Here is a 27,805-nt window from a genome sequence, read left to right as displayed (position 1 = left end):
TAGCAACGGATTTGTTTGTTTGGCAGATTTGAGGGTAGTGTCAAAAATCTCACCAAGATTTTTTGCAACAGGTATACATTAGTTTGTCAGAGGGTGAAGGTTACTTGCAGGAGCACAGGTACGGTCAGAGGGTCCAAAGCGAACACTCTCACTTTTTTATTATTCAGATTAAGAACATTTAGTGATGTCCATGTTTTAATGTATTTCAGATAGAGAGCCCCAAAACACAGACACCATATGCCACCACACTTTATATGAATAACATAAAGAACTTTTATTCCACAGAGCACCTTTACAGACCTCTTCCCAGCAATATGCCACAATTATACAATAAAGCATCAATTCTTCTTCCTGTCTCTTCCATTGTTGCCTTTTTAAGCCAAACCTTGGCCATAACGAAAGTAGGGGAGTCCTACCGACAGTGCCCTCTAATGACACCCAGGGACCCCAACAGGGTAACATTTCTGAACTCCAACTCCCAAGCACCCTTGCTGGTGTCCCGACTGGGTTCCCTTGTGAAGACCACTGCCACCTATCATACTGGGGATTGAACTGCTCTCAGCTCCCAGCTCCCAGCTATCTCTGGTCCTTCCTTTAATTTACACCGGCCAAGTAAAAAGTTATTTATATGTCCCACCAGCCAATCCATCTATGTCGTAGTGCTGGCCTCCCATCTAGGTAATGGCTTCTTCTCTTTTCCGGCCAAGATGCCCGTTTTCTTCCTATATACTGTATATGTGTATCATCTGCATAGCAATGAATAGAAATGCTAATTTTTTTAAATGGATCCAAAGGGCAGCATGTACATTTATAAAATGGTCCTTGGGGGGCACCCAGGTTGACTGAAAATCTTCTGCCTGTTAGATATGATGTGAACCATTCCAAAGCAGTTGGATGCACACATACTGCTCAGTACAGGCAACATAGATGCCGTGGTCAAATGTATCAAATTTTGCAATTAAATCTAAAAGCAACAAGATAGCAGGATCCCCAGAGTCAATTACTTCTAGAAGATCATTCAGAACACTTTAAAGGTGATGACACCATGCTGTAGTGTGCCTCAAAACCAAATTGAAATACTTCAAAAGTGCCATTTTCATTCAATAAAGTCTGCAGGTAAAGAACAAAAACCTTTATGCATTATATCTTAACCCTTTAACCGCCAACTCCCTAAATATTCCCCACGCCATGCGAAATCTGAACAATTTTCGTTTTTTTACTTTTTTACATTTTTTTTACATTTTTTACATTTATTCAAGCAGTATTGACCACTAAATGTTGTGCAAGTTCTAGAAATGGGCAAACACATAATAAAACACAAAATGTACCATTTCTCAGGCTTCTGGATTTATTGTCTACTACAAAACGGAACAGTCAAAAGTAATTCAAAAGTCAAAAGTAGTTCAGTCAATCATAGTTTCATTCCCAGTATTTGAGTTTGCTGTGCCACAGGCCAAAGCAGGGAACTGCACAAAGTCCTGGATTGCTGGGACACTTTGAGCAGAAGGTCTTGACGTCTCTACGCTGACCCTTCTTTGAACAGACACGACAGCGTTTTTCTGAAAGTCCAAAGTCCTTACATTCATCTGGCAACACTGCTGAAATACTACTCATAGGATCCTCTTTGCCAGTGTATACACGAAATCTATAAATGTAACCTGAATTCTCAGCTAAGCAAAACATCTTGATACCAAACCGTGCCCTTTTCAATGGTAGATACTGTCGAAACTGTAAGCGGCCCTTCCACAACAATAAACTTTCATCAACTGCAACTGACGGTCCTGGCATGTAGGGCAACTGAAATGTTTCAAATAAATGATCAATCAAAGGACGTAGCTTGAACAAGCGGTCGCGGTTTGGATCTTTCTTATCTGGCTCATTTCTGTTGTCATTCAAATGAAAGAATTTCAGCAGCAAAGAGAATCGGTTACGTGTCATGACAGCTGCAAAAATAGGTGTTGCATACATAGGATCTGTAGACCAGTACATCTCAATATCTGGTTTTCTGATTATTCCCATCAACATCAAAATCCCAATGAATTTTTTCATTTCGCTTTCATCAGTGTCAAACCAAGCACGAACACGGTAAATTGAGGTAAATTGGGATTTTTCTCAATAAACTGTGCTGCATACAGATTTGTCTGATGAACAAAATGTCTGATCAAATCAGGTGACACAAACAGCTCATAAAACTGCTCAGCAGTGTAATTGTTTACATCAACAATAAAGCCACACGTTGCCTCAAACGGATGCAGAAAAGGTAGTTCACCTCGGGCAGCAGTCCAGTTGAGATACTGTGGATACACCCACTCATCGCCGTCATCCGATGCGTCTTCATTCACAGTATCATGCAGCACACATTGCTGCTCATCATTGTCGCTAAAATCTTCTTCAGAACTGCTACAATCATGATGAGAACTGTCCAAAATCGCCTGCAAAGCCTCACTTGAAGTCAGTTTACGTTTCGCCATATTCACAGCTTTCACTTTCGAATCACATCACGTGATCGGCCAATACAAGCGCAGAGTTGTCGAAATACAACGTAGTAATAATACCCACGCCAAACTGTCAGTTGTACTACGTGCCAGGCATTCACATAACCACAGGCAAATGTGCTGGATAATTCCGGCAGTATGGCGTTAGCAATAAAACAACGGTGCCGGATATATCCGGCAGAGGGCGGTTAAGGGGTTAATATATAAAGCAGAGTCGATGTATGTATGTGTGTATGTATGTATGTTTGTTTGTCCGCCATACAAATCTGCACCGGGCGTCCGATCGCCACCAAACTGGGCATGGGGCTCCTTTGTGACCAGGAGGAGGTCATGGGGTATGTTTGGTTTGGAAAAATGTTCGTGGTGAAGCGCAGGACACCTTTTCACCGACACAACATTCGGCACACGTCCCCCGTACTTATCATCGACAAGATGGCCGCACATTGCAACAGACGTTAACAGGGGAGCCATCTAGTTGCACATTTGGTCCCAGTGCATCTCTCTTTACCAATATTTCTTTAAATTGCCAACAGATTGCGGAAGTGTCCAAGTATGAGAAGGCCGACTGCTTTCATCAGATAAAGGGGAACTGCCGTATGGAAGTAAAACATGAACGACCTAGTGCACGTGACTGGCTTTCCGTATTTGTGGTGCTATTTGCTCGCTTTCCGACTCACAGTACGTATTTCAGTCTTGGTCTTTCTGACTGACTGGTGCTATTTGTTCGCTTTCCGACGTATTGTAAATAATGTACATTCATCTCACTGTGGTGCATATTCCATACGTAATACCATGTAACACATTATAATTGTCCTGCTTTTCACTAATATACCCATGCCACCAAAAAAAAGACGTAAAATTAGAAAGTCCACAAAAAAAATCTATTTCAAGGGCGTCTGAAACATTGCACGAGACGTGAAGATGTTTTCATACCAAGAATTCCACTGATTCCGAATGATTTACCCTTTGATTTCAAATGGCTACAATTTCATGTTCATTTGGCTTTTGCTATGTCAATTAATAAGGCTCAAGGGCAATCACTGCAAGTTAAACGCATCAATTTGGAAAATTCGTTCTTTTCACACGGACAACTCTACGTAGCATGTTCTACAGTAGGCAATCCTCAGAATTTGTTCATTTTCACACCACAAGGCAAAACAAAAAATATAGTGTATCCAAAGGCTCTGGAATGACCACTTATATTATCTATTACAATAAAATGCCAATCAGAAAACTGTTTGTTCTATTTCTATGTTCTGTTTCTTTCATTTAGGAAATTCACCAGTTATAGATTCCCAGGCAACACCGGGTACTCCTGCTAGTATTATATATGCATATAATCATTTTCAACCTTGAAATGCTGTTTATAGGTGTTACGTAAAGTAAAGATTACACTGGTCTACAAAAAAAATACATTTTGCTCCTTTTTTTTTTAAATGTATGTATATATATATATATATATATATATATATATATATATATATGTGGTTGAAATAGTTTACTGTCAAATAATGCAAAGAGTACGCGACACGTGTTTCGCCCTAATTCTGGGTTCATCAGGCGTACACACTCACTGCACTCCCTCTCCGGAATCGAACCTCGGACGTCAGCGCTAGAGGCGAAGCCCCTAATGTTGCACCACGGCATGTGGTTCGTTCATTTGACAGCATGTAGATCGGGGTAATTACATTCACGGCATTCGTAGTCTGAATCGCAATTTGATTGTATGGGTGGTTACCTACCAGGTAACGCTTGTGGTTGGTCAGCAAGTCGGCTAACATCCGAGGTTCGATTCCCGAGAGGGAGTGCAGTGAATGTGTACGCCTGATGAGCCCAGAATTAGGGCGAAACACGTGTCGCGTACTCTTTGCATTATTTGACAGTAAACTATTTCAACCATTCTATGATCTGCTTCTCGCAACTGAAAGAGGGCACCGTGGCGGATGTTAGCCGACTTGCTGACCAACCACAAGCGTTACCTGGTAGGTAACCACCCATACAATCAGATTGTGATTCAGACTACGAATGCCATGAATATATACATACATATATATATATATATATATATATATATATATATATATATATATATATATATATATATAGACTCGCTGTATCACCTGGGAAATTTCCTATGACAGTGGCCTTTGTTTATAGTTACTGGTAATTGGATGTATCAGAAGTACTATGTAGCTAATTAAGAATTTTTCTGTATATACGGTATACAATATTAGTGGGTTTTTTTTTTTTGTTTTTTTTTTTTTTAACCAGACTGAAATACTTCAAAAGTGCCATCAGTTCCTGCTTTTCCTAGTGACTGATTTGGCTTTAGTTGATAACTACTGCATGACACAATTTTATAGGAAACTGTATTCTTTTGAATTAAAACAGGTAATTAGTAGGAATGATGGGAATTTTGGGTATAAATATAGTTTCATCCTGTAGCATATCATGTAAAAATGGTTGCTTCAATCAGACTTGAATGTTACTTTCATCTATAATCTTGTACCATTGCAAAGCTATTGAGTGTTTAGATCAAAAGCAATTTAAACCTAATCATGATTTCCTTAAACATATTACATATAGCATTGATGTTTAAAGGCTGCACATTTATGTAGGGCACGCAATGATTTGACTATTTTAATATGGGTGCACGATTATGGTAAAATTAATAATTTACAATTATTGTCTTTGATATTATAATTGTGATTATTATTTTCTTTTAACCATGCAATGAAACATGCACCTTGCCTTGACAACTGCATATCCTGTATTCTCTTTAAACACAGTATAGTACTGGGGTGGCCAACTCTGATCCTGGAGAGCCGCAGTAGTTGCAGGATTTTGTTCCAACCCAGTTGCTTAATTAGAAACCTATCCTCACCAATAACAGATCTTATTTAATTTCATGGCTTGGTAGTGTTTTAACTCTACCATGTCAGTTCATTCTTAAATCATAGATTTTTTTTTCCTTTCTAATGATACCTGCAATTGCTCCGTCCTGGGTATGAGGTTAATCTGCATCCAGCCCTGCAAGTAGGCCCTCCAACCTGCAGGGAAAAACCTGGGGGTTATTGGCAGAATCGGCACTCCAGCCACCATAAAAAAACCTCACACTGGTTCCACTCCATCTGAACTAGTGTGGTGCTGAGGTGTCACCCGTCGTATGGCTACACTTGGGTCTTAATCTGGGATCCTGAGTTGGTTTGTCATGTGGTGGGTTGTGGCAATGCGCCATATCAGCGTGGTGCTCCTAACCTCTCTCTCTTTCTAATAATACACGTAATATCCAAATGATCTGAAGCCTGAAACAGAGGAGTAATTTTCATTTCTTCACTTTCTCTTCAGTTTCCTTCTGAGTACTGAATTAAACCAAATAGTGAGTGATGAATACACATGGGTGGAAATTTGAGACAAGCTAGATGAAGTTGAAAAATTAAAAAAAAAATTAAAAATGTAGTATTTAATCAAATATTTCTTTATTTGTTACAATGATACAGTACATTTATAAAAGGTGTCACTGTTTTTAATAGAGTAATTAAGTCAGTTACTGATATACAAATATTTATATAATAAAATTTAAGTACAACACAAACATTCCTCTTTTTTTCCAAAATTAAGTTTCCTTTGACAAATTAGCTGTCACCACCACTCACTATTCGAAAATGTAAAATGTTGGAAAATGTTAAACATGGGAATGTTAGATTTGAGTTCTGCTGTATTAAGAAAGCAAATGCTGTAGGTGTATGTAAAAATTAAAAAGCATGATAAAGTCTTAAATGACAGTAAGATTAAGACGTTAATGTAAATACAAACAAAAGCATTAAATGTAACAATATTAATACAGAGTTAGCTCAAGAAGTATTTCAATAGGAACACATTGTTACTTCCTGCTACCAGACGCAGGCCTCGAGTGTGGCATCCCCGTTTCTTGAGGAACGTATCTTAATGAAAGGCGTACTGATTTAAAGAAGCAGCATTGCAGACATCTGCTTTTCAGTGTATATTCCTCATTAGTATAATAATAATAATCTGTTATGCTTTGGCATGCTTCTATAGACATGTGGTGTATGGTACCAAGTGGTGAGAGAGAAAGCAGGACTTCAGGCACCTTCAAAACTCGACTGGTGAGCTTTGTTGGACTGACTGGCCTGTTCCTGTCTAAATTATTCTAATGTTAAAAAAAAAAAAACTATGGGTGCTTTTGTAAACAACCCTTTATTTATAACAACATTTTCTAACAGTTCAGTTGTATTTGTCCTGATGTTCACAGATTAATTTACATTGATTACTAATCTTGTACTGAAATGAAATCTTGTTGAAAGGGTAGCTTAAAGAATCGATCAGGTACGTTTCCCATAGTTGTTTAGGTTTCCTGTTTGTGCTGTGTAATTTTAAAAAACAGAGCCACAAGACACAGTTGCTTAAAATCTCTTGGATTTTATAGAGTAAGGAAAAAACTTTATGCAAATTAGCAATTACTTTCATGCAATGCTGCACTACCTGTTTATACCCCAGTAAGTGGGTTTTAGCCAAGGTCTGGTATTTGTTTAAAATGCATGGGACATGGAAAATAGACAGTGGCAAAAATCAGTAACCCCAGAATTAATTGGGTCTCCTAAGGGTTTGTCCTAGTGACATGAAACAGACGTCTGCAGTATCAAAGATGCTGTTTACTGAATAATACATGGTGTTCATGCCAGCTGCATCAATGCATATTTCAACCAGCTTCACTGATCCTAATAAAAAAATCAATATGGTCTTTCTATTTCGAAAATGTATAATCTCCCCAATGCAAGTTGAAAAGTAAAATTTCTTTTTTATAGTGTGCCGTAATTCTTCCCAGCATGTTGACATCTGATTATGAGCTCAAATTTTCTTTTGAATTCTGCTTTTCAGTCAACTTTGTGAAGTGTCTTTTTAATGGTGAAAGGGATTACATAAAACAAAGATTGATTAGTATGCTTTATTGACTTATTTCATCAACATTTGTATATTTGTTCTTTTGTTCATCTTGCCTGAAATTATTTTTTTCCCTTGTTTGATTTCAGCATTATCAGTCAGCCAGTCTAGGGCCCCTGTGCCCAGTATATGACTTTCCTTGTCTTTACCCATCCAAATGTGGCCCTGGAGGAAGACTGTTCTTCTTTTAATAAGGATGTGTTTCCAAAATAACCTTTGCCTTTTAGGATTACCCTGTACAAAATATTTTTAGTTCATCAAACAGAATACACCTAATACTTATGGTCAGTAAAAAGTTGCTATATAAAACAAGCCTATGTATTGTATTTACTTACCAATGTGTTACAATTTATGCATAGAATAGTTTTTCATTCAGATACTGTATGTTGACAGTTTTGTAAATGGTAAACAGTGAAAAAAGTGCCTTCATCTTAAATAAGCACTGTAAATACAAAAATGGAACATTTCGTTGCCATACTTCTTACTGTAAAGAACATCTATTCTAGAATAAGTCCAAAACGCATTCTCTAAGGCACTTACACCCCAGCTGTCTTTTCTGCTCGGACTTGCTGTCAGTTACAGAATGAACAATCAATAACTGCTACTGACTTACAAACCTGTCAACAACAACAACATCCCAGCGCAAGCCTCTGTTGTGCTCCCTCCATCTTAGCTCTTGCAGTAAATAAGATTTTCTGCTGCAGGTCTTCTCACTATCCCAAGACCTCTCTATTGCAAACACAATTTTTATTAATCTGGATCATCAGCGTTTCTTACTATGCACATTCAGGAAAATATTTTCTCTTTCAAACAGAAATACATTTTTAGATTAGATTAGATTAGATAGACTTTATTAATCCCCTGGGGTAACTGAGATGCATATAGCAGCAGAAGCATAAAACACAAGGATACGTATTCAGATAACAAATAATACAGCCAGTCTATCAATTCATTCTTGAATTAATGTAATAAATGCTAAACATTATTAAGTAATTACATAAATTATATTTACTCTTCACTTGAGAATTTATTGTCACCTAATATGTTATAATTTCTTTATAGCCTTTGTCGATTTTTGTAAAGCGTTCAACTCATTTGATTGAGCTGTCCTGTGGAACATTACTGTGAGTGCTGTGCAGAGTGGAAGCAGAATCTCTGGGTTTTTCCCAGTTGATTGTGGGGTTCATCAGAGGTGTGTTCTTGCTCCTACTCTGTTCAATGCTTGCAACGACTAGGTGTTGGGCAAGGTCATGGGTCTAGCATCTGTGGGGCATCTGTTGGCGAAGAAAGATTCACTGATCTTGACTTTGCTGACAATGCTGTGATCTTCTCAGAGTCAATGGAAGCTCTGATCAGGGCTTTCGAGAGACTGAGCGAGGAGTCTGAGTGTCTGGGCTTGCGAGTATCTTGGATAAAACCAAGATCCAGGACTTTAATGACCTCGTAGGCACAGCCATCAGCAGTGTGTCTGTTTGCAGAGAGAGTGTCAACCTTGTTGAGAGGTTTACTTACATTGGCAGTGACATTCATATTTCTGGTGATTTTTCCTATGAAGTCAGTAGGATTGGGAGAGCATGGGGGGGTCATGAGGTCCCTGGAAAGGGGTGTGTGGCGCTTCCGATATCTATGCAAAAGGACGAAGGTCCAAGTCTTTAGAGTCCTGGTGCATTCGATAGATAGATAGATAGATAGATAGATAGATAGATAGATAGATAGATAGATAGATAGATAGATAGATAGATAGATACTTTATTAATCCCAAGGGGAAATTCACATACTCCAGCAGCACCTTACTGATACAAAAAAAAAACAATATTAAATTAAAGATTGATAATAATACAGGTAAAAACAGACAATAACTTTATATAATGTTAACGTTTACCCCTCGGTTGAAATTGAAGAGTCGCATAGTTTGGGGGAGGAATGATCTTCTCAGTCTGTCAGTGGAGCAGGACAGTGACAGCAGTCTGTCGCTGAAGCTGCTCTTCTGTCTGGCGATGATACTGTTTAGTGGATGCAGTGGATTTTCCATAATTGATAGGAGCCTGTTGAGCGCCCGTCGCTCTGCCACAGATGTCAAACTGTCTAGCTCCATGCCTTGTTTGTGAGACATAGACGCTATCCAGTGACCTGAGACAAAGTCTGGACTCCTTTGGTACTGTGTCTCTTTGGAATTCTAGGGTACTGCTGGTTTGACTTTGAGTCCCAAATGAGGCACATGACCTGCATTGTGAGGGAGAATCAGTTACGTCACTACGGACATGTGGCGCGATTCCCCTGAGGGTGATCTGGCTGACAAGATCCTCATTTCTGAGGACCCGAGTGGCTGGACCAGGCCAAGGGGACGTCCACATAACACCTGGCTGTGGTAGATACAGGGTCATTTCTGGAGGGTGGGACTGGTCCATGTATCTGCCTGGGGAGTTGCCAACCGGGATCCCGAGTTGTTTCATCGTGTGGTGGATGCGGCAATGCGCTGTACCACTGCATGCTCCCCAACCTGACCTGACCTGACCTAATGTGTACATATTGGCAGTACCAAAAATAACCGAATTTTATTAATACTTTAATGCAAATTCATGTATGTACAGTTTCCTCTTTAATTTTTGAAAGAAAGACACATTTTTCCTTGCCATCAAACAATTCAGGCATGATTAAAGTGCACATTGCAGACTTTAAGGGTATTAGCATACATTTCAGTCACACCTTGTAGAAATTGCAACATCTTTTTATACAGAGTCCCCCTATTTTAGGGCCCCATGATGATAGTAGTCATATTTAGTACTTTGTTGCATATAGCTTGTGTGCAATGAGTGTTTAAATTCTGTGATTCGTAGACATTACCAGGTGCTGAGAATTTTCTCTGGTGATGCCCTAATGCAGCCATCCTCAGCTCCTGCTTGTTACGGTGGCTTGTCCTTTTAAGTTTTCTCTTCAGCATATGGAAGGCATGCTCAGTTGGACTGAAATGGGATTACTGGCTTAGCCATTCAAAAATGTTCAATTTTGTACCTTTGAAATACTCCTGTGTTGCCTTAGCAGTATGTTTGAGATCGTTATATTGTTGTAGGATTACACGCCATTCAATGAGTTTGGAGGCATTTACTGAAACTTGAGCAGATAAGATGTTTCTATACACTTCAGAATTCATTGTGCCACTGCCATCAGAAGTTCCCTTATCAGTGAAGATAAGTGTGCCAGTACCTGTGACAGCCATACATACACAAGTCATCACCACCACTCCCATGTTTAACAGATGTAGTGGTATGTTTTGGTTCTTGGGAAGTTCCTTTTTGTCTCAACACTTTGATGTTGTCATCACTCCGATACAAGTTAATCTTTGTCTTGTCTGACCTCAAGACTTTTTTCCAGAATTCTGCAGGCTCTTTGAAGTACATTCTCGCAAACGGTAATCTGGCCATCCTGCTTTTGTAGCTATCTAGTGGCTTGCATCTTGTAGTGTGGCCTCTGTGTTTCTGTTCAAGAAGTCTTCTGTGGATAGTCTTCTTAGACACATGCATACCTGTCTCCTAAAGACTGTTTCCGATCTGTCAGATAGGAGTTTGGGGCTTTTTCTTTATCGTAGTGAGGATTCTTCTGACATCAGCAGTGGGGGTTTTCCTTGGCCTACCATTCCCTTTGCGATTACTGACCTGTTGGGCAAGGTCATGGGTCTAGCATCTGTGGGGCATCTGTTGGTGAAGAAAGATTCACGATCTTGACTTTGCTGACAATGCTGTGATCTTCTCGTAGTTAATGGAAGCTCTGATTAGGGCTTTCGAGAGACTGAGCGAGGAGTCTGAGTGTCTGGGCTTGCGAGTGTCTTGGATAAAACCAAGATCCAGGACTTTAATGACCTCTTAGGCACAGCCATCAGCAGTGTGTCTGTTTGCGGAGAGAGTGTCAACCTTGTTGAGAGGTTTACTTACCTTGGTAGTGACATTCATGTTTCTGGTGATTTTTCCTATGAAGTCAGTAGGATTGGGAGAGCATGGGGGTTCATGAGGTCTCTGGAAAGGGGTGTGTGGCGCTTCCAATATCTATGCAAAAGGACGAAGGTCCAAGTCTTTAGAGTCCTGGTCCTTTTGTAGCTAACTAGTGGCTTGCATCTTGTAGTGTGGCCTCTGTGTTTCTGTTCAAGAAGTCTTCTGTGGATAGTCATCTTAGTCACATGCATACCTGTCTCATAAAGACTGTTTCCAATCTGTCAGACAGGAGTTTGGGGCTTTTTCTTTACTGTAGTGAGGATTCTTCTGACATCAGCAGTGGGGGTCTTCCTTGGCCTACCATTCCCTTTGCGATTACTGAGCTCACCAGTTCGTTGTCTCTCTCTCCTTCTCCACTCTTAAGGTTTTACCAATGTCTCTAACGGTTGGTTTCTTTGACTTTCATTGGCACAACACTTGCCCTCATGTTGAACAATGGCAACTACAGGCTCCAAAGGGTAGAAGCAAGCTGAGGTATCTTATGTCTGCAATAATGAGGCAATGAAATACAACTAAATAATCACAAGCAACTGTGAGGCCAACTGTCCCAAACATTATGGTGCATTGAAATGATGGGACCATGTCGAAAAAGTGTTGTTATTTCTATATGCTGTGTCCGAAATGTATGCAGATACCCTTAAGTGAAAGTCTGAAAGGTGCACTTTAATCAAATCTGAATCGTTTGATTTGTAATTTTAAACTGTGGAGCAGAGGGGTAAATCAAGGAAAAATGTGTCTTTGTACCAAACATTACGGCGGGCATGGTACTTTCCTTCCCATTGTAGTTTTTCTTTAGTTAGCCAATAAAAGGTGTCATTTTGCTTGACTTTTCACTAGTTTCTCACTATAATTTAGATACAAGAAGAGAAGGAAGATTATTCTCATTTAATAAACTGTTTTCTGTTTGTTCCAATAGTTCAATTATTTTATTTGGGTTAAGAATTCAGCAAAAGTCTTATTTTTTACAAACTGGAAGGGAGTTTTCCTTTCACAAACTACAACCCAGGCAAGAAGCTAAATGACTGCCCAAATCCTAACATTTAATATTCTTTCAACAGATATATTCATTTCAACCACATAGAAACTGTAGATCCAGAAACATTTAGTGACCTGCCCAAGCTAGAAAGATTGTAAGTGATGGCTGGACCGATATTCTCTGTGTTGCATGCTTGTCTGTGTATTGTCGTCTTACCGCCTGTCTTGCATAATACTAACGGGAAGAGACACAATCTTTATTTTGATTGCTTCCTTATATATAGTTGTAGTGTTTGTATTTACAGTATTTGACAAACATGAACATAATGCATTCAAGAGCTCTTAGTTTCATTTTGTTTGCAGGATGGCTAAAAGACATATTTCCTTAAAAGCAAAACGTTTTGTAATAAATTGCTGTCATTGCCTCGTAATCATTCAGAATTCTCCCCCTTCTCTGTTTCATGTCCTTCCATGGGGAAGGTGGCTGTAAACTCTACGCTTCTGAGTCAGTAAGCAGAGGAATCGCTTACTCTAATCCCAGTAACAATATAGATAAGTTCACGTTTTTGATTCTTAGTCTTGATTGTGCACTTATTTATATTTTTACTTGAATGCAAACTCATGGTAATAATGCCTAGCTACCCTGTAGCTTGTAGCTATGCTGGTAAATATTAAGAAGTTACAGTGCAAGTATACTGTTATAAGAGTCAATGCACTGTAAAGCCATGCCAGCTTTTGTATTTTAGCAAACACTTTGCCACACAAAGAACTGTAAATAAATAAAGTCTGTGGTTTAGCAGTGATATTCAAAGTCGCCTCCTTGTTAACATTCGTCTCAAGTCCTATTATTACGTGATAAGGGACTGATGTGCTGTGCTGAGTTAAACGATAAAGTCTCATGATATTACATTTGGTCACTTAAAATGTAAATCTAAGACTATTCAAGTATAACTAAAGTGCCTTGAGGCTCTATCCAGTTACTCAAAATGTTCCAGCAGCTTTAAGGGCAAGGCAGGAGCCAGACCTGAGCAGGACTTTCGTCAATCACACGGCATGCTCAGTTACTGTTCTCTAATTACCTTAATAAAGCATGTCTTTGGGATGTAAACAGAGCTCTAAGAAAAATCTAATAAAGACATATCATGAGAACAGCAGGCAAAACCCGAATGATCAGTGATCTAGCCAGGAATCAGTCAGAGGTCTCTACAGATTTGAAATGGCCCCACTAACCAACTTACCATACCAATAATTTGTATGCAAATCATACCAAGTATTTGTATATACTGGCTGAAAATGGTGTTCTAAAAATGACATAAAAAATATGCCCAGTAACCAATATCAGTATGCATTTTACTTTAATTTAGAGTGTGTAAAATATACAATAAAAAGCAAGCATACACTGTAAAGTAATAACTATTACATGTAAGATGAAAACAATAAGACTAATTGTTTTTTGTAAAGCACTTTTAAAAAAATATGCACTTTGGTAATCTGTTGTAAACAGTAATATTAAAATGAAATTATTTACAATTAAAATAACATTACAGGTCTATGAACAGAACTAGTATCCTTTATTTATTGGTAATTTAAAAACACATATTGTACGATTTACAGATGTGAACATTTGTAGATCAATTAGCAACAATAAGATTTGCACACAGACTATTCAAGATCCCAAAGGCAAATTTTTAAGAGAAATCAGTGTTACTTATAAAGTATTTTAAATTTTTTAAACAACTTGCTGCGACATAACTGTATAGCACAGTTCAGCTGCCTTATCTTGAAAATATAACTGTATTAGAGAAAGTCAGGTGACGAACAACTAGACTTATGCCTGGACCGTGAACAATTAGGAAAGGCGGAATGAGATTAATGTTGTCATTTTAAAGCAAATGAAGATTAACGTTTGACATGTTCAAAGTTTTCAAAATTATAATGGAGAATTAGTACAGTGGATATAAGTTTGAATTTTTAGAAGTATTTCAACAAGAATACAAGAGCAAGGATGGAGTCTTCTTTCAGACGGATGTGGGGAACATGTCATCAGGTGGAGTGGGAGACAGTAGTATTTTTGGGACCTTCAACTCTTGAATCGATGATAGTTTGCAAACATTAGACAAACAAGGATTGACAAGGTATTAAGGAGTGAATGGTCTGTTCTCATGATAATTGTTTTTATTACCTTTTATGGAGGCTTCAAATGTATATGTTTAATATTGCATAATTACTTCATATCAAGGCATTAGCCTCTCTGCTTACAGTAGAGATGAGTGCATCGTTGTTAAAACAATCTATAAATTATATTCAATTCTACTCAAAATTAATCACCAAAATTAAAGTGATACACATAAGCTAACTTGAGGCTCATTAAACTGAAACTTCCTTGTTCACTATGGTGTTTGGATTAAACATACAAAGCAACAGTTGTATTCTGCATTGTCTGCATGCACCTGATTCCTTTGTCTAATATCCCTATGTATGTTCTTAAAATTTCCCTTCTCCGTTGTGTCAGTCTTAAAAAGTTCAATTAAACACCATCTAAATAATTTGATATTTCATATTTATTTCTTAGATTTCTTCATAATAATAAACTCTCTAGGATTCCATCTGGCAGCTTTGATCACCTGGATTCCATAAAAAGGCTGTAAGTTTCCTGAAAATGTATTGGTGTGTAGCCCGACAGAGCAATGGCATTACTCATCAGTAGCTATGGTTTCTTGGGGAATAGCACTTATTAATGGCTTTGTATTTTGGCTGGCACAAAAGCATGGTTTCATATGTTGTTTGATATATATAGTTTTACCCAAGTGATTCATATTATACTCGGGGAAAAATGACCCTATCATACTGTAAATCTGTACTCATTTAAAGCAATTACGTGCTGTCTCCATCATCTCTTCTCTCTTGAGTGCAGACGCCTGGACTCTAATGGACTGATCTGTGACTGTGAATTAATTTGGCTGGCTGAACTTATGACAGAATATGCTAAGAATGGCAACACACAGGCAGCTGCTACCTGTGAACATCCCAAGAGACTACAGGGCAGGTCGGTTGCCACTGTAACAAAGGAAGAGTTCAATTGCAGTGAGTAAATGAAAATATTTCAGAATCTTGCGGATAATTGAACATAAGATTTCTGTATGAGTAAAAAATATATATACTTTTTTTGTATTGTGAAGTTTGTTTTTTTTCTGTGGAATCAGTTGCTTCAGATACAAAGAAGTTAGGCTAAGTAAGGATGAATGGCTTCATGTAGTGTGTAACATTTTGTGAAGAAAAATCAATAAATAGACCAAATGATTTAAAGCAGTGTTTCTCAACATTTAAGTATTTGCGAAGCGAGTTTTCATAACAGTTTTAATCGCGCCCCCCTAACGTTTTTTTGAAACCCTAATAAAATTTATTCCTATATTTTTTGCTGCTGATACACTGCTACAAGTTTAAAATTTCCCTACGAATAGTGAAATTACACCACATATGACAACATTCGTTCCCCCTTTTTTGTGAGGCGTGCCTCGCAGATTGAGAACCGCTGATTTAAAGAAAGATTAGGACAGCTTTCCTGAATTTGCTGCAAAAAATATTACCCAGAGACACAACACAGCTGAAAAAAATGTAATCATTTTTGCTCTAAATATAGACACTTTAGCACAGAGGTGCAGTTGTTAACACTTCCATGCATGGTTTGCAAATTATCTGTGACTGTGTTTGTCTTTTCTCTGGTACTTCCACACCAAGCCCACCAATTCAAGAAGACATACAGATTGGAGATGCTAAACTGGTTGGTATAAATGAGATATTGGTTGGATGGGTGGTCATTGAATGTGTTGGATTCTGCGAATTGCCACTGATGTAGGCTCCGGCCTCCTGTTGTTCTAAAATTTAATTGAGTGGATTATGTGAATGTATAGACTGATGCTGCATTCTCTTGAGGAAATGCACATTTAGCAGTTGTAGTAGTGAGATATTTACTGTACTTGCATGTCCGAGCAACATGCAGTTCGTCACATCTTATTTTTAAAAATTCTTTAAGTACCGGGTTTACATACCCAATTTGTGTTGATTATCTAAGTATAACTGAAGCCAGTATGCCTTGTAGCTGTTGCTTGTGTATTATGAATATTATTATTATTGCTATTCCATCCTGTATCATGCACTTTTAAGTAAAAGGAAACGAGTTTGGCTTTATAATGCAAATCTACGTGATGACAATTCTCATTGCTGTAAAATCATTGCCGTAGGTCATTTGATTCTACTGATATCCATGTTGGATGTTCCATCTGTTTTTCCCGTGGATTACCCTTAAGGAAGTGAATGATATGGGGTTAAGCTGTAAAATATAATCATTGTATTTTAAAAAAAATCCAGTGAGCTTAGTACAATTGCATTTAGTCTCAAATTGAAAAGAGATATGGAAGAATTTAATTTAATATATAATAGTTTTACACTATATTTGTACAGCAGATGTTTTGTCCTTGGGGGAAAATATGCTTATGCTTCCTTATCATTTCATCACAAATAAGTTCCTTTAATGGTCCCAAAAATAAAATCAATATAAAATTATAGTATGACATGGCCGTGGAATAAACTCCAAATTAATTGTGGAAAATTATTTATGTATTAATAATGATTTTTAGCTGAATTATTTGGCAGTCCCAAATTGGCTCTGAGTGTGATTGTGTGCATGAATGGGCACTTCAATGGACAGGCACTCTCTACAAGGCTGTTTCTCTCCTTGTGCCCCATTCTAAGAGGAGAGGCTTTGGACCCCCATGACCTTGACTTGGATTAAGTCCGTCTGAGAATGTATGTACTTAAGTTAGCTTGGTTGTCACAATCTTGATTTTCACTTATTTGTTAGAAAATTAAGTTTAACGTGTATTACAGGTAAATTAATGGAAGCAATTATTAAGGAAAAGATCGAGCAGCACATATCTAGAACAGGAGTATTAAGAAACAACCAACATGAGTTCAGACAAGGAAAGTTGTGTCTCACTAAGATGCTGGATTCTCTGATGAAGCAACAAAAACATATGATATCTAGATTTTCAGAAGGCTTTTGATAAGTTACCACATTAAAGGCTGGTGATCAGATTTAAAAAACTGTGAATTTAGGGTGTGGTGTGTAGGTGGGTACAAAACTGGCTTAAACACAGGAAGCATGAAGTGAACTTTTTTGTAATTAGGTAGTGTTAAAAGTGGTGTCACTCCAGGATTATTGCCGAGGAAACTGCTCTCTTTAATGTAAATGGACTACCTGGACAAGAATATAATCAATAAGCTGGTTAAGTTTGCAGGTGATACCAAACCAGGTGGAAAGGCAGATAATGTAGATTCAGCTAAATTGTTACAGAGGGACTTGGACAACACACAAGCTTGGTTGGATTTGTGGCAGGTGAAATTTATGTGAGTAAATGTAAAGTATTACATGAAGAAAGTAAAAATGTTAGGTATGAAAACACAATGGGAGGTCTGAAACATGAAAGTACACTTTATGAGAAGGATCTAGGAGTCGTAATGGACTCATCAGTATGTCCAGAAAATATACAAAAGCGGTCAAGAAAGCTAATACGATTTTAGATTATATATCACAATGTCTGCATTATAAGTCAAGGGAGGTTATGCTTAAATTATATAACTCACTAGCAAGGCCTTATTTGGAGTATTGTGTTCAGTTTTGGTCTCCATACTACAAAAAAGACACAATAACACTAGAAAAAGTTCAGAGAAGAGTGACTTGGCTCAATACTCCTCTGGGACTAAGTTGTTTGAGATATGAGGACAGTTGAATCTTTTCAGTTTTAACAAGTAAAATCGGGTACATGATTGAAGTGTTTAAAATTATATAGATTTAAATTATATAAGTTAGATCCCAGCCATTACTTTGAAGTAAATTCTTCAACAAGACCATGGAGACATGCTTGGAAACTTGTTAAGGGCAGATTTCCCAGTTTTTCCTCATGCAGTGAACCATAGACACATGGAATAAATTACCAAGTAGTGTGATGGAAAACAGGACTTTAGGGACCTTCAGATCTTTACCTGACGTTACTTTGCACAATCTGGGTTAATAGTATGGGTGAGCTTTTTGGGCCCAATGGCCTGTTCCCATCATAGTTTTTCTAATGTTCTAAAGTGCAACTTGACAATTTGGCCATTAAATTTCTAATACAGTTTTTGTTTTTGCCCCTGCCCCTAATCTCACCTCTTTTTGGTTTTGCTTATTTTTCAGTTTTCTGTATTGTTATTGGGTGAAGGCTGTAATTAATACATTTCTTTCTCGTGCTGTGGCAATTAGTAGCGCAGTCACCTGACAAAAATTTAAGAAGTAGCATCTGTTTGTCATCCTTGATCTCTCTTCACTCTTGGCACTTTTCAGATTTGCATTGCTTCATCTGGCTTTTCAAGTTTATTATAATACTTTTTATTTCTTCTGCACCTATACCATATTCAAAGAGCTTAGATTCAATTAATGGTTTAGTTTATTGTTACTTGTTTGGCTTGCTGGTCCTGTTTTTGAGAAATTAGGATTTAGATATAATTGAGTGGGTGTACCCTGGTTTTTGACTTTTATCCCTGTCATCAACGCTGGGTTTTTAGGTTAGATAATTAAAAGTTTAATGTTTAATGAAGTTACAATTTTAATATTTCTTTGAAGTGTGTCTTTTTGGAGGGTTTTATGGTTTTCCCTTTCCCAGATGAGTATATCATTACAATTAACCTACAGTTAATTATTTATTAATATACAGATTTTTCAGTTTACTGCACAAGTCCATCCTGTTTTGGTCTGTCACAACATAATCATTGCAGATTTCCAAGTCATAACCCAACTGGAATTCTAGGCAGACACAAGGAGCCTGTTTATATAAGAATACTTTATGTATCTTTTAATTTGTAATTATTTACTCTTTTAAATAAGTCACTAAGAGACTATGGCATAGTCTTCCCTTTTAAGGTTAATTACAGGGAATATACAGTGCGTAATTTCTTTATTTTGCAGACGAGAAAACCACTAGTTTGCATATTCCTTAATTTAAATATTTTTTTGAACAACTGTTTCCCTGTCTGGCTATGAGTGGACACGTATTACAGATAAATTTAAATAAAGGTATTGTGTACTCTAGTAGTAGTTTTGTCATTTCTTTGCAAAATCATCAATGTTGGCTTTATCCTCGCAGAAAAACCTCGTATCACTTCAGAGCCTCAGGATGCAGATGTTACATTTGGAAATACAGTGTACTTCACATGCAAAGCTGAGGGCAATCCTAAACCAGAAATAACCTGGCTTCATAATAAGTAAGTACTCCACAGTGCTAATGATGGATTGCAAATAGGATGGTAACAACATCATCACAAATGTGTACTTGTGTTACTTGCTTAGTGAATGATAGGAATTTCAAAAAGACTACATTTAAGGAAAATTCCTGGTAGTGACTGCAAAAATAAAAGCCAAATCACACCATAATACATAAGTACTTTATGTAGGTCTACACTCTCATTTTACACTCATTTATCAGACATTGAATATAGAACATTGAATATAGAATGAAGTTTAGAATCTCAGACCGAGTCTCAAAGCACTTACCCAAAAGCAGAAATGCTCACTAGAGGTAGATATCACTATCAAACCCTGGCTACAAATAAGGGCAAATGATAGATAGATAGATAGATAGATAGATAGATAGATAGATAGATAGATAGATAGATAGATAGATAGATAGATAGATAGATAGATACTCACTCTTTCTTTCTTTCTTTCTTTCTTTCTTTCTTTCTTTCTTTCTTTCTTTCTTTCTTTCTGTCTTTCTTTCTTTGTTTCTTAATCCCCAAGGGGAAATTCACAAATGCATGATCTTTATAAAATAAAACATGTATTCTAAACACAGTGCTCTTTAACAAAAGCAAACTCCATAGATCGCAAAAGGAACTGCCTGCAGCAAAGGCAATCTCTGTTGAACAAAGTCCCGACCCAATACAGAATCCAAATATAATAGACTAGAATAAAAACCAGAGCAAAGAAGTCAAAAACCGAGGGCAAAGGACAAGGCACAAGAACGCATCAACTTCAGAGGGCAGTTCCCTCTACAAAACACGTAGAGCATAATACAGGCTTACTGTAGATACTGATAAATACAATATAAAGAATACTACATATCATATATGAAAGAAATAGTAACACATTCAAATGAATGGATTATCTACAACAATGATACAAATCAAGCATTTGAATACCCTGGCTGAAATATGACACAAAACATATGCCCAAATGATGCTGGAGCTACCTGGCATTGTTCGCAATTAGACTGTAATCCCTGATATACTTTAGATAGTTTTATTTTGGTGATTAGTGTCTGGTATACAATTTTCATCTCAATTACTGCATTTTCGCACAAATTATAAAAGAATTAATATTGTGAATTATAGACTGCCACTCCTTGTCTGAGATATTGATCGAGAGATCTTTTTCCCAGTATTGCTGAAGGTGATCAAGTGGTGAGCACTGTGACAATCTACTGTGTTGTAAAATACTAAAGTCTGTGTATCCAGTCTCTCTGAGCAATCTGATGGGTCAGTTTGGCTTTGGAGGTACGAGGAAAGAGGAAGAGACATACGAGTAAGTGTGGAATAACATATGAGCCACACAGAGAGAGTCACCTTCAAAGATGGCTAGTATAAAACAGGACAGGAGGAGAGAAAGGTGCCTCGCAAATAATAAAGAGTATGAGATGCAGGCTGTACAGGAAGGAGAGCACTTGTGAAGAGGCATTCACACATACACAAATATGGAGGAAAGGCACTGAAAGCACACATAGGCCAAGAGATAGCAAATATTTTTTTTCATTTTCTTTTACCTGTCTAAGACAGGTACCATGGCTAGTATTTGATAAAATCTGGAAATGCTGCTAATATTCTTCTCCTAACCGGTTAAATCATTCGGTGGATTAGAGACGTTAGGCAAATTCTTTGTTTTACAAAGTTCCTAACTTGTAAATAGAAAAGTAAGTTTGTTGAGGGAATTCCATAACTACAACAACAGAGCTGATCAAAAGGTGAAAACATATTATGAATATACTGTTAAGATCTCTGAAGATTGAGATGCTTAATATCTTTCAAGACTTAAATATTGCAGAGTTAAGAAAGGACTAGAATGTAAAATTATTCTTTGATTGAGCAGGAGAAAGCAGTGTCTTTTCTGTAAAGTGTTTTCTTTGGGTTCATATTTTGAGTGAGTGAAGCCCAATCTGATTACTAGTGAATTTGTGATAATTATTAATGACAGGAGCACAGAGAAGACCATACAGAGTGGACTTCTTTCAAGATTTTTTTTCCCAAATACAGCCTCAGGTTTAAAAGTGGATCTGTTATATTTGCTGTTTGACTACCTGTTGAGATTGAAGAAGCAACATGGGGCAACTGTATAATAGTTTGTGTTGACATCTAGTGTGAATTACAACTTTCATTATTGTCTTGCATTGGAAATGACTAGTGCAGCCTTCTTCTTATTTGTCTCTGAAATTTCATTTTGGTCTTCATGTATGACTAATACTGCGTCTTTGACTTTCTGATCCATGTTCATCCTTGTGAACAGCTGAATTTTGTTGTTCAACACATTCTACTGATGAAAAGCTAGTACTGGAGGCTTCACTGGACATATCTGATGGTTGTTTTTGGCAGATGATCAAACTGCTGAAATTTAGTAACATTTATTATTTTGTCAGTTTTAAACTGTGAAGGATTCTGGTTTTTGTTAAACTGAAAACACTTGCCTTGAACGCCAAGATAAACATACAAATCTTGATGCATTCAGTTTCCTGTTGGTTTATTATTACTGTACATTTTTACCTTAAATTTAAAAATGATAATTTATTTACTAAAGCATCATTTGTTAATGTTATAAAGTAAATATACTAGATGATAATTAGCACAGTGTTTTTAACAGTTTTAAAATACAATTGTGGATGGGATTTTTAGTTTATGAGCTGAAAGTTCTGTAAATGGATCAACCAACTTTTACTTATGGCCAAAAGGTAACAGTAGTTATGGTTACACTTTAATTTTTAGATGGAACTGAGAAAATAATCTTTGGTCTGGCCTGTCCCTACTTTCAAAAGTTGCAAAATATTTCCCTTATTGTATTTCACATTTCTTTTAATGAATAAAATTTCTTTTTAATTAAGAGCATATCTTTCTATTCAAAACATTTTCTGTCATGTCCGCATTATTCAGCCTTGACCACTCCCCTCCACACTGCTTATCCAATCAGTACTGCGCACATCCTCTCTCCATACCACCCTTTGACGCTGTCAATGCTAACTTGCCCTTCAACACAGTCGGTTACAATGGCAAGACAGAAAAGCAAATTAACTATTCGAGAACGTTGAATTTTAGATCATGATAGAAAAGCAGCAGCAAGAGCTGATAATGAACATCGAAAAAAAGATAATGAACAAAAAACAGCTGCATATAATGAAAATCAAGAACAAAGAGAATCATCCAATAAACGAGAAAGAGAAAAATATCCCAAACAATATGCAAGCAGAAATGCAAAAAAGCAACGTTTATATAATGTAAGTTAGAGGATAAAGTAATTCATAATATTGTTTTTCACAAAGTGTTAATGTAATTTAACTTTTTATTATGCTTTACTTTTTTACTTTTTACTGTTTTATTATTCATTGGTATTTAAAATAGACAGTTGCAGTGAAATACTCAAGTAACTGATTTTCTTTCTATAATATCTAATGACCAAACCGTCTTCCTCACATACCCCACATACTCTTCTCTATACCAACTCTTTAAAAGCAGTCACTTTCTCTAATGGAGGGGTGCCCTGATGCCCTTTGAATAGGGAGCCCAGTGCCCGTCCCTGGGGGTTGGTGAGTGAAGAGAGCAGGGGGCAGAGACCCCTAGTTTGTTTAAAGGACAAAAACAAGAAGTACATTTCTGCAGTTCTCAAAAAGTAAAGTTTGTCCCCCAGGATATCTTGTTATGACTATATTTGTGTTTGATATCTGTTTAATAAACTCTACATAAGTAAAAATGAATGGCTTTATATATTATATATTTAAAGTATTTCAACTCCTAAAGTTAGAAAATGACTGTAGATAGCAAGCTGTAATTCCATCCAACTGTTCATTTTCTGAGCCCTCTTTTTAGTGCACAGTCCTCAAATGCCAGTGACGAGAGCATTGAATACCAATACCAAAAGTAAAAGCAGGTTCTGGGTGGAGACCAGTCCAGTTCATCACAGAGTACGTCCAAGCTCATGAATGACGGTGGGCAAATTTAACAACATCGCAGCATGTGAAAAAAACAACCAAGGACAATGGACTGAAATATGATTTTACTTGCTTTATTTTGTTTTAAGTCATTGTGTTGTTCACGTATCCTGTTTTTTGGTTTTACAGTTTTTATGGGGTGGTGAGAGAATTTTATTTATTTATTTATTTTAAGCATTGCAATGTGCTGTGGCTGTCTCGCCCCTAGTCTACCATATTTGCCACGCGTTTGGCTGATAAAGTCATCCAAGCCCTGTGAACCTGTTGTTTGAGGGGTGGGGTATGTCATGAAATTGGTTGAGGGTGTGAATTGTTTTAATTTCTGATTCCATTTTAGTAGTGGCACACCCTGCCTGTAGCATGTGTTGGTGCAGGGCAAACACATGTTGGCATGTGCTAGTGCTGATTAATGATTATAGATAACAGCACAACAACCAAAAGGCACCAGCTGAAGGTGATTTTTAAGGAAAAAAATAGGGAGTGGCAGTCAGTGTAAGGAAGAGACAGAGAGAAGGACAACAGGAAAGGATGAAATTAAAAGAAACTGAATGCTAGTTGGGAAAGGTAAACGATGGGTGGATGTGGACCCAATGTGGGAGAGGGCATGGTGTCCTAGGAACTGCGGTGACTGACAGAGATTGCAGCTTTGGCTACGCAGAACCTGACTGAGGTAGCAGATTAGAGGGATGTTGCTGGCTGCATCTATGGGGTGCCCATACATTTTTGGTTTAATCTTTCCAATTTGGATTTTAAACACTCTAGAACACTATATTGGTTTTATGGCACAATTGTATAGATTAATTATTTATTTATTGTACTTGTTTTGCACATTTTGAATGAACTTCACATTCTCAATGTTTGATTAAACACTGTTACTACTTTTGACAATTCTCAATTCTCATACTTGTTTACTCCCTTGTCCTGGTCCATACTTTGACATGGCTATCGGTGCCCTGGGAAGTGGGCAGTGACAAAACTGTGGGCACTGGAGAGATCACATGCACATTCCTCTCCGTGAGAGGAGAGGAAACAACATCTTCCAAACAATATCAAAGTGTGCTGTTGTGACATGAGGAAGGTCCTAAAGTTCTTAGAGGAAAACCAATATATCATGGAAGCATTGTGTAAAGACAAGATACCAAAGACGGCAGTGAGTAGGCAGGAATTGAAATCTGCAAGATTCATTTGTGGGATTTTTTTTTTAATTCATAGCAATGAAATTGACATGAGAGATGACATCCGATTCAACTTACTGGAAGATGGGACACTAATGATCCAAAATATCAGGGAGTCTGATGGGGGCACTTACCAGTGTATGGCCAGAAATGTGGCAGGTGAGACCAAAACACAGGAGGTCTTACTGAGATATTCTGGAACACCAAGTAAGTAATAGAAAAGTACAGTTTTTTTAATTGTCTCTGAATTAATAATATTAGACATTTTAAAGACACAGTAAGGTCTGTAAGTATTTGGACATAATTTTGACTCTATATGCCACCATAATTGATTTGAAATAAAGCAATCATTATGTGATTGAAGTGTAGACTTTCACAATGTCGTCAGCAAACATGGGGACTCCTGTCTAATTTCGTCTGTCAACCTGTCCATCACCATTGCAAATAAGAAAGGGCTCAGAGCCGATCCCTGATGTAATCCCACCTCCAACTTGAATGCATCCGTCACCCCTACCGCAGACCTCACCACTGTCACACATCCCTCGTACATATCCTGTACAACTCTTACGTACTTCTCTGCCACTCCCGACTTCCTCATTCAATACCACAGCTCCTCTCGAGGCACCCTGCCATATGCTTTCTCCAGGTCCACAAAGACGCAATGCAACTCCTTCTGGGCTTCTCTAAACTTCTCCATCAACATCCTCAGAGCAAACATTGCATCTGTGGTGCTCTTTCTTGGCATGAAACTATACTGCTGCTCACTAATCATCACCTCACTTCTTAACCTAGCTTCCACTACTCTTTCCCATAACTTCATGCTGTGGCTCATTAATTTTATCCCCTGTTGTTACTGCAGTCCTGCACATCCCCCTTATTCTAAAATATCGGCACCAGTACACTTCTTCTCCACACCTCAGGCATCCTTTCACTTTCCAAGATTCCATTAAACAATCTGGTTAAAAACTCCACTGCTATCTTTCTCAAACACCTCCATGCTTCCATAGGTACGTCATCTGGACCAACGGCCTTCCCATTTTTCATCCTCTTCATACCTGTCCTTACTTCCTCCTTGCTAATCCGTTGCAGATTCTGATTCACTATCTCCACATCATCCAATCTCTTCTCTCTCTTGTTCTCTTCATTCTATCTTCTTCTTTTGGCTGCTCCCGTTAGGGGTTGCCACAGCGGATCATCTTCTTCCATATTTTTCTGTCCTCTGCATCTTGTTCTGTTACACCCATCACCTGCATGTCCTCTCTCATATAAACTTCCAAATTCATCCAGCTACTTCTGCCAGCAGTCATATCATCAATAAACACCAGTGACTGACTTCCATTCGCAGCCATGCATGATCATTTCATAAAACTGCCTCCATCATTTTTTACAGATGGTTTGGTATTCATCAAATCATGAGCCGTTTCTTCTCTTCTCCATACTCTTCCCTTTCCAACATTCAGGTATATATTGATCTTAGTTTCCTTTGTCCAAATAAAATTGTTCCAGAACTGGTCTGGCTTTTAAAAATGTTTCTGCCCTTCCTATGCCTGAGGTTTACCAGTGGTTTGCACTTTGTTGTAAACCCTCTGTCTTTACTTTCACGAAATCTTCTCTTGATTGTAGACTTTGTCAATGATAGGTCTACCTCCCAGAGAGTGTTCTTGGTTTGGCTTATTGTTCTGAAGGGGGTTTTAGATCATCAAGGACAGAAATCCAGAACAGTTGTCTTCTATGGTTGTCCTGGCCTTCTGGAGTTGCTGTGTTCACCAATTTATTCTGTCTTTTTAATAATGTACTACTTGGTTGACCTGACCACTTCTCATGCTTCTGTTACCTTTCTAAAGGGTTTGTTTTCTTTTCTCAGCCTAATGATGGCCTGTTTTTCCTTGCATGGACAGCTCTTTGGACCTCATATTGAGAGTTCACATTGACAGCTACCAAATGCAAATTCCACACTTGGAATCAACTCCAGACCTTTTACCTGCTTAATAGTTTAGATAGATAGATAGATAGATAGATAGATAGATAGATAGATAGATAGATAGATAGATAGATAGATAGATAGATACTTATGATATAATGAGGGAACTGCTCCCACCTGCTATGGAAGAACTTGTCAGTCAAATGTCCAAACACTTTTGAGCCCCTGAAAATAGGGGGATCGTTTATAAGAGTGTCTTTCATTCCTAAAGGATCATATGATATTTTTGATAAACCCCTTAAATTAAAACTGAAAGTGTACACTTCAATAGCTTAACGATTGCTTTATTTCAGATCTATTGTGGTGGCATGCAGAGCCAAAATTATGAAAATTGTGTCACTGTCCAAATATTTATAGACCTAACTCAAAATGAAATGATTTCATTTAGAAATGTATGTTACATTTTCACCTGTAGGGGGCACACCTGCACCTCAGACAGATTAACAAAATACCTTTTACAGGTTGTTACCACCTGGTAAGTCGGCCACAATTCCCTTTCTTTACCACCTTAACTCTCCTCCAAGAAATCCTTGTTCTCCTCCTCCCGACTCTGGCCCCCAGATGAGGCAGAGCGACTGCTTTTCAACCCAAAACCTGGAGTGCTGCCAGTGCAGTGGGATTGCCACCTAAAAGGACTCCCAGGTCCTGTGGAACCTCTCCGTAACAGGGGAGCCTTCTCCCAGCAGCTTCCCCCAGCGGCACTGGGGAACCCCGACAGGGCTGTCCAGCCAAACTACAACTCTTGTGCAGCCATGTGGGTGTCCAAACAGGAGCCATACCAGAGGGATACTACCACCTGGTGTTGTCATCTGTCCTTCCCTCATAATGGCCTCCTGACATGGAAAGGTATCACTAACCATCCAGGTCACAATGCCCGTCCATCCATATACTTCATTTTTGATGTTTTCCGGCTGGGTAACGAGCCATCCACCTTGGCTGGGGTGCCAGTCAA

General features: G+C 37.9%; 1 protein-coding gene across 2 annotated transcripts in view; it reads left to right on the top strand.

Moving 5' to 3' along the window:
* Positions 1-27,805, top strand: part of LOC114653869 (peroxidasin homolog) — a 279,611-nt gene that overhangs the window by 159,223 nt on the left and 92,583 nt on the right. For both annotated transcript variants that reach the window (XM_051929375.1, XM_051929376.1), the window contains exons 5-9: positions 12,502-12,573; positions 14,991-15,062; positions 15,333-15,502; positions 19,597-19,714; positions 24,910-25,079. In XM_051929375.1, coding sequence (XP_051785335.1) covers positions 12,502-12,573; positions 14,991-15,062; positions 15,333-15,502; positions 19,597-19,714; positions 24,910-25,079 — 602 coding nt within the window. The remainder of the gene's footprint in view (positions 1-12,501; positions 12,574-14,990; positions 15,063-15,332; positions 15,503-19,596; positions 19,715-24,909; positions 25,080-27,805) is intronic.

This window comes from Erpetoichthys calabaricus, chromosome 6, assembly GCF_900747795.2.
Source record: "Erpetoichthys calabaricus chromosome 6, fErpCal1.3, whole genome shotgun sequence".
Classification (NCBI taxonomy): domain Eukaryota; kingdom Metazoa; phylum Chordata; class Cladistia; order Polypteriformes; family Polypteridae; genus Erpetoichthys; species Erpetoichthys calabaricus.
The sequence above is the reverse complement of the archived record's forward strand: the minus strand, read 5'-3'. Positions and strand labels throughout refer to the sequence as shown.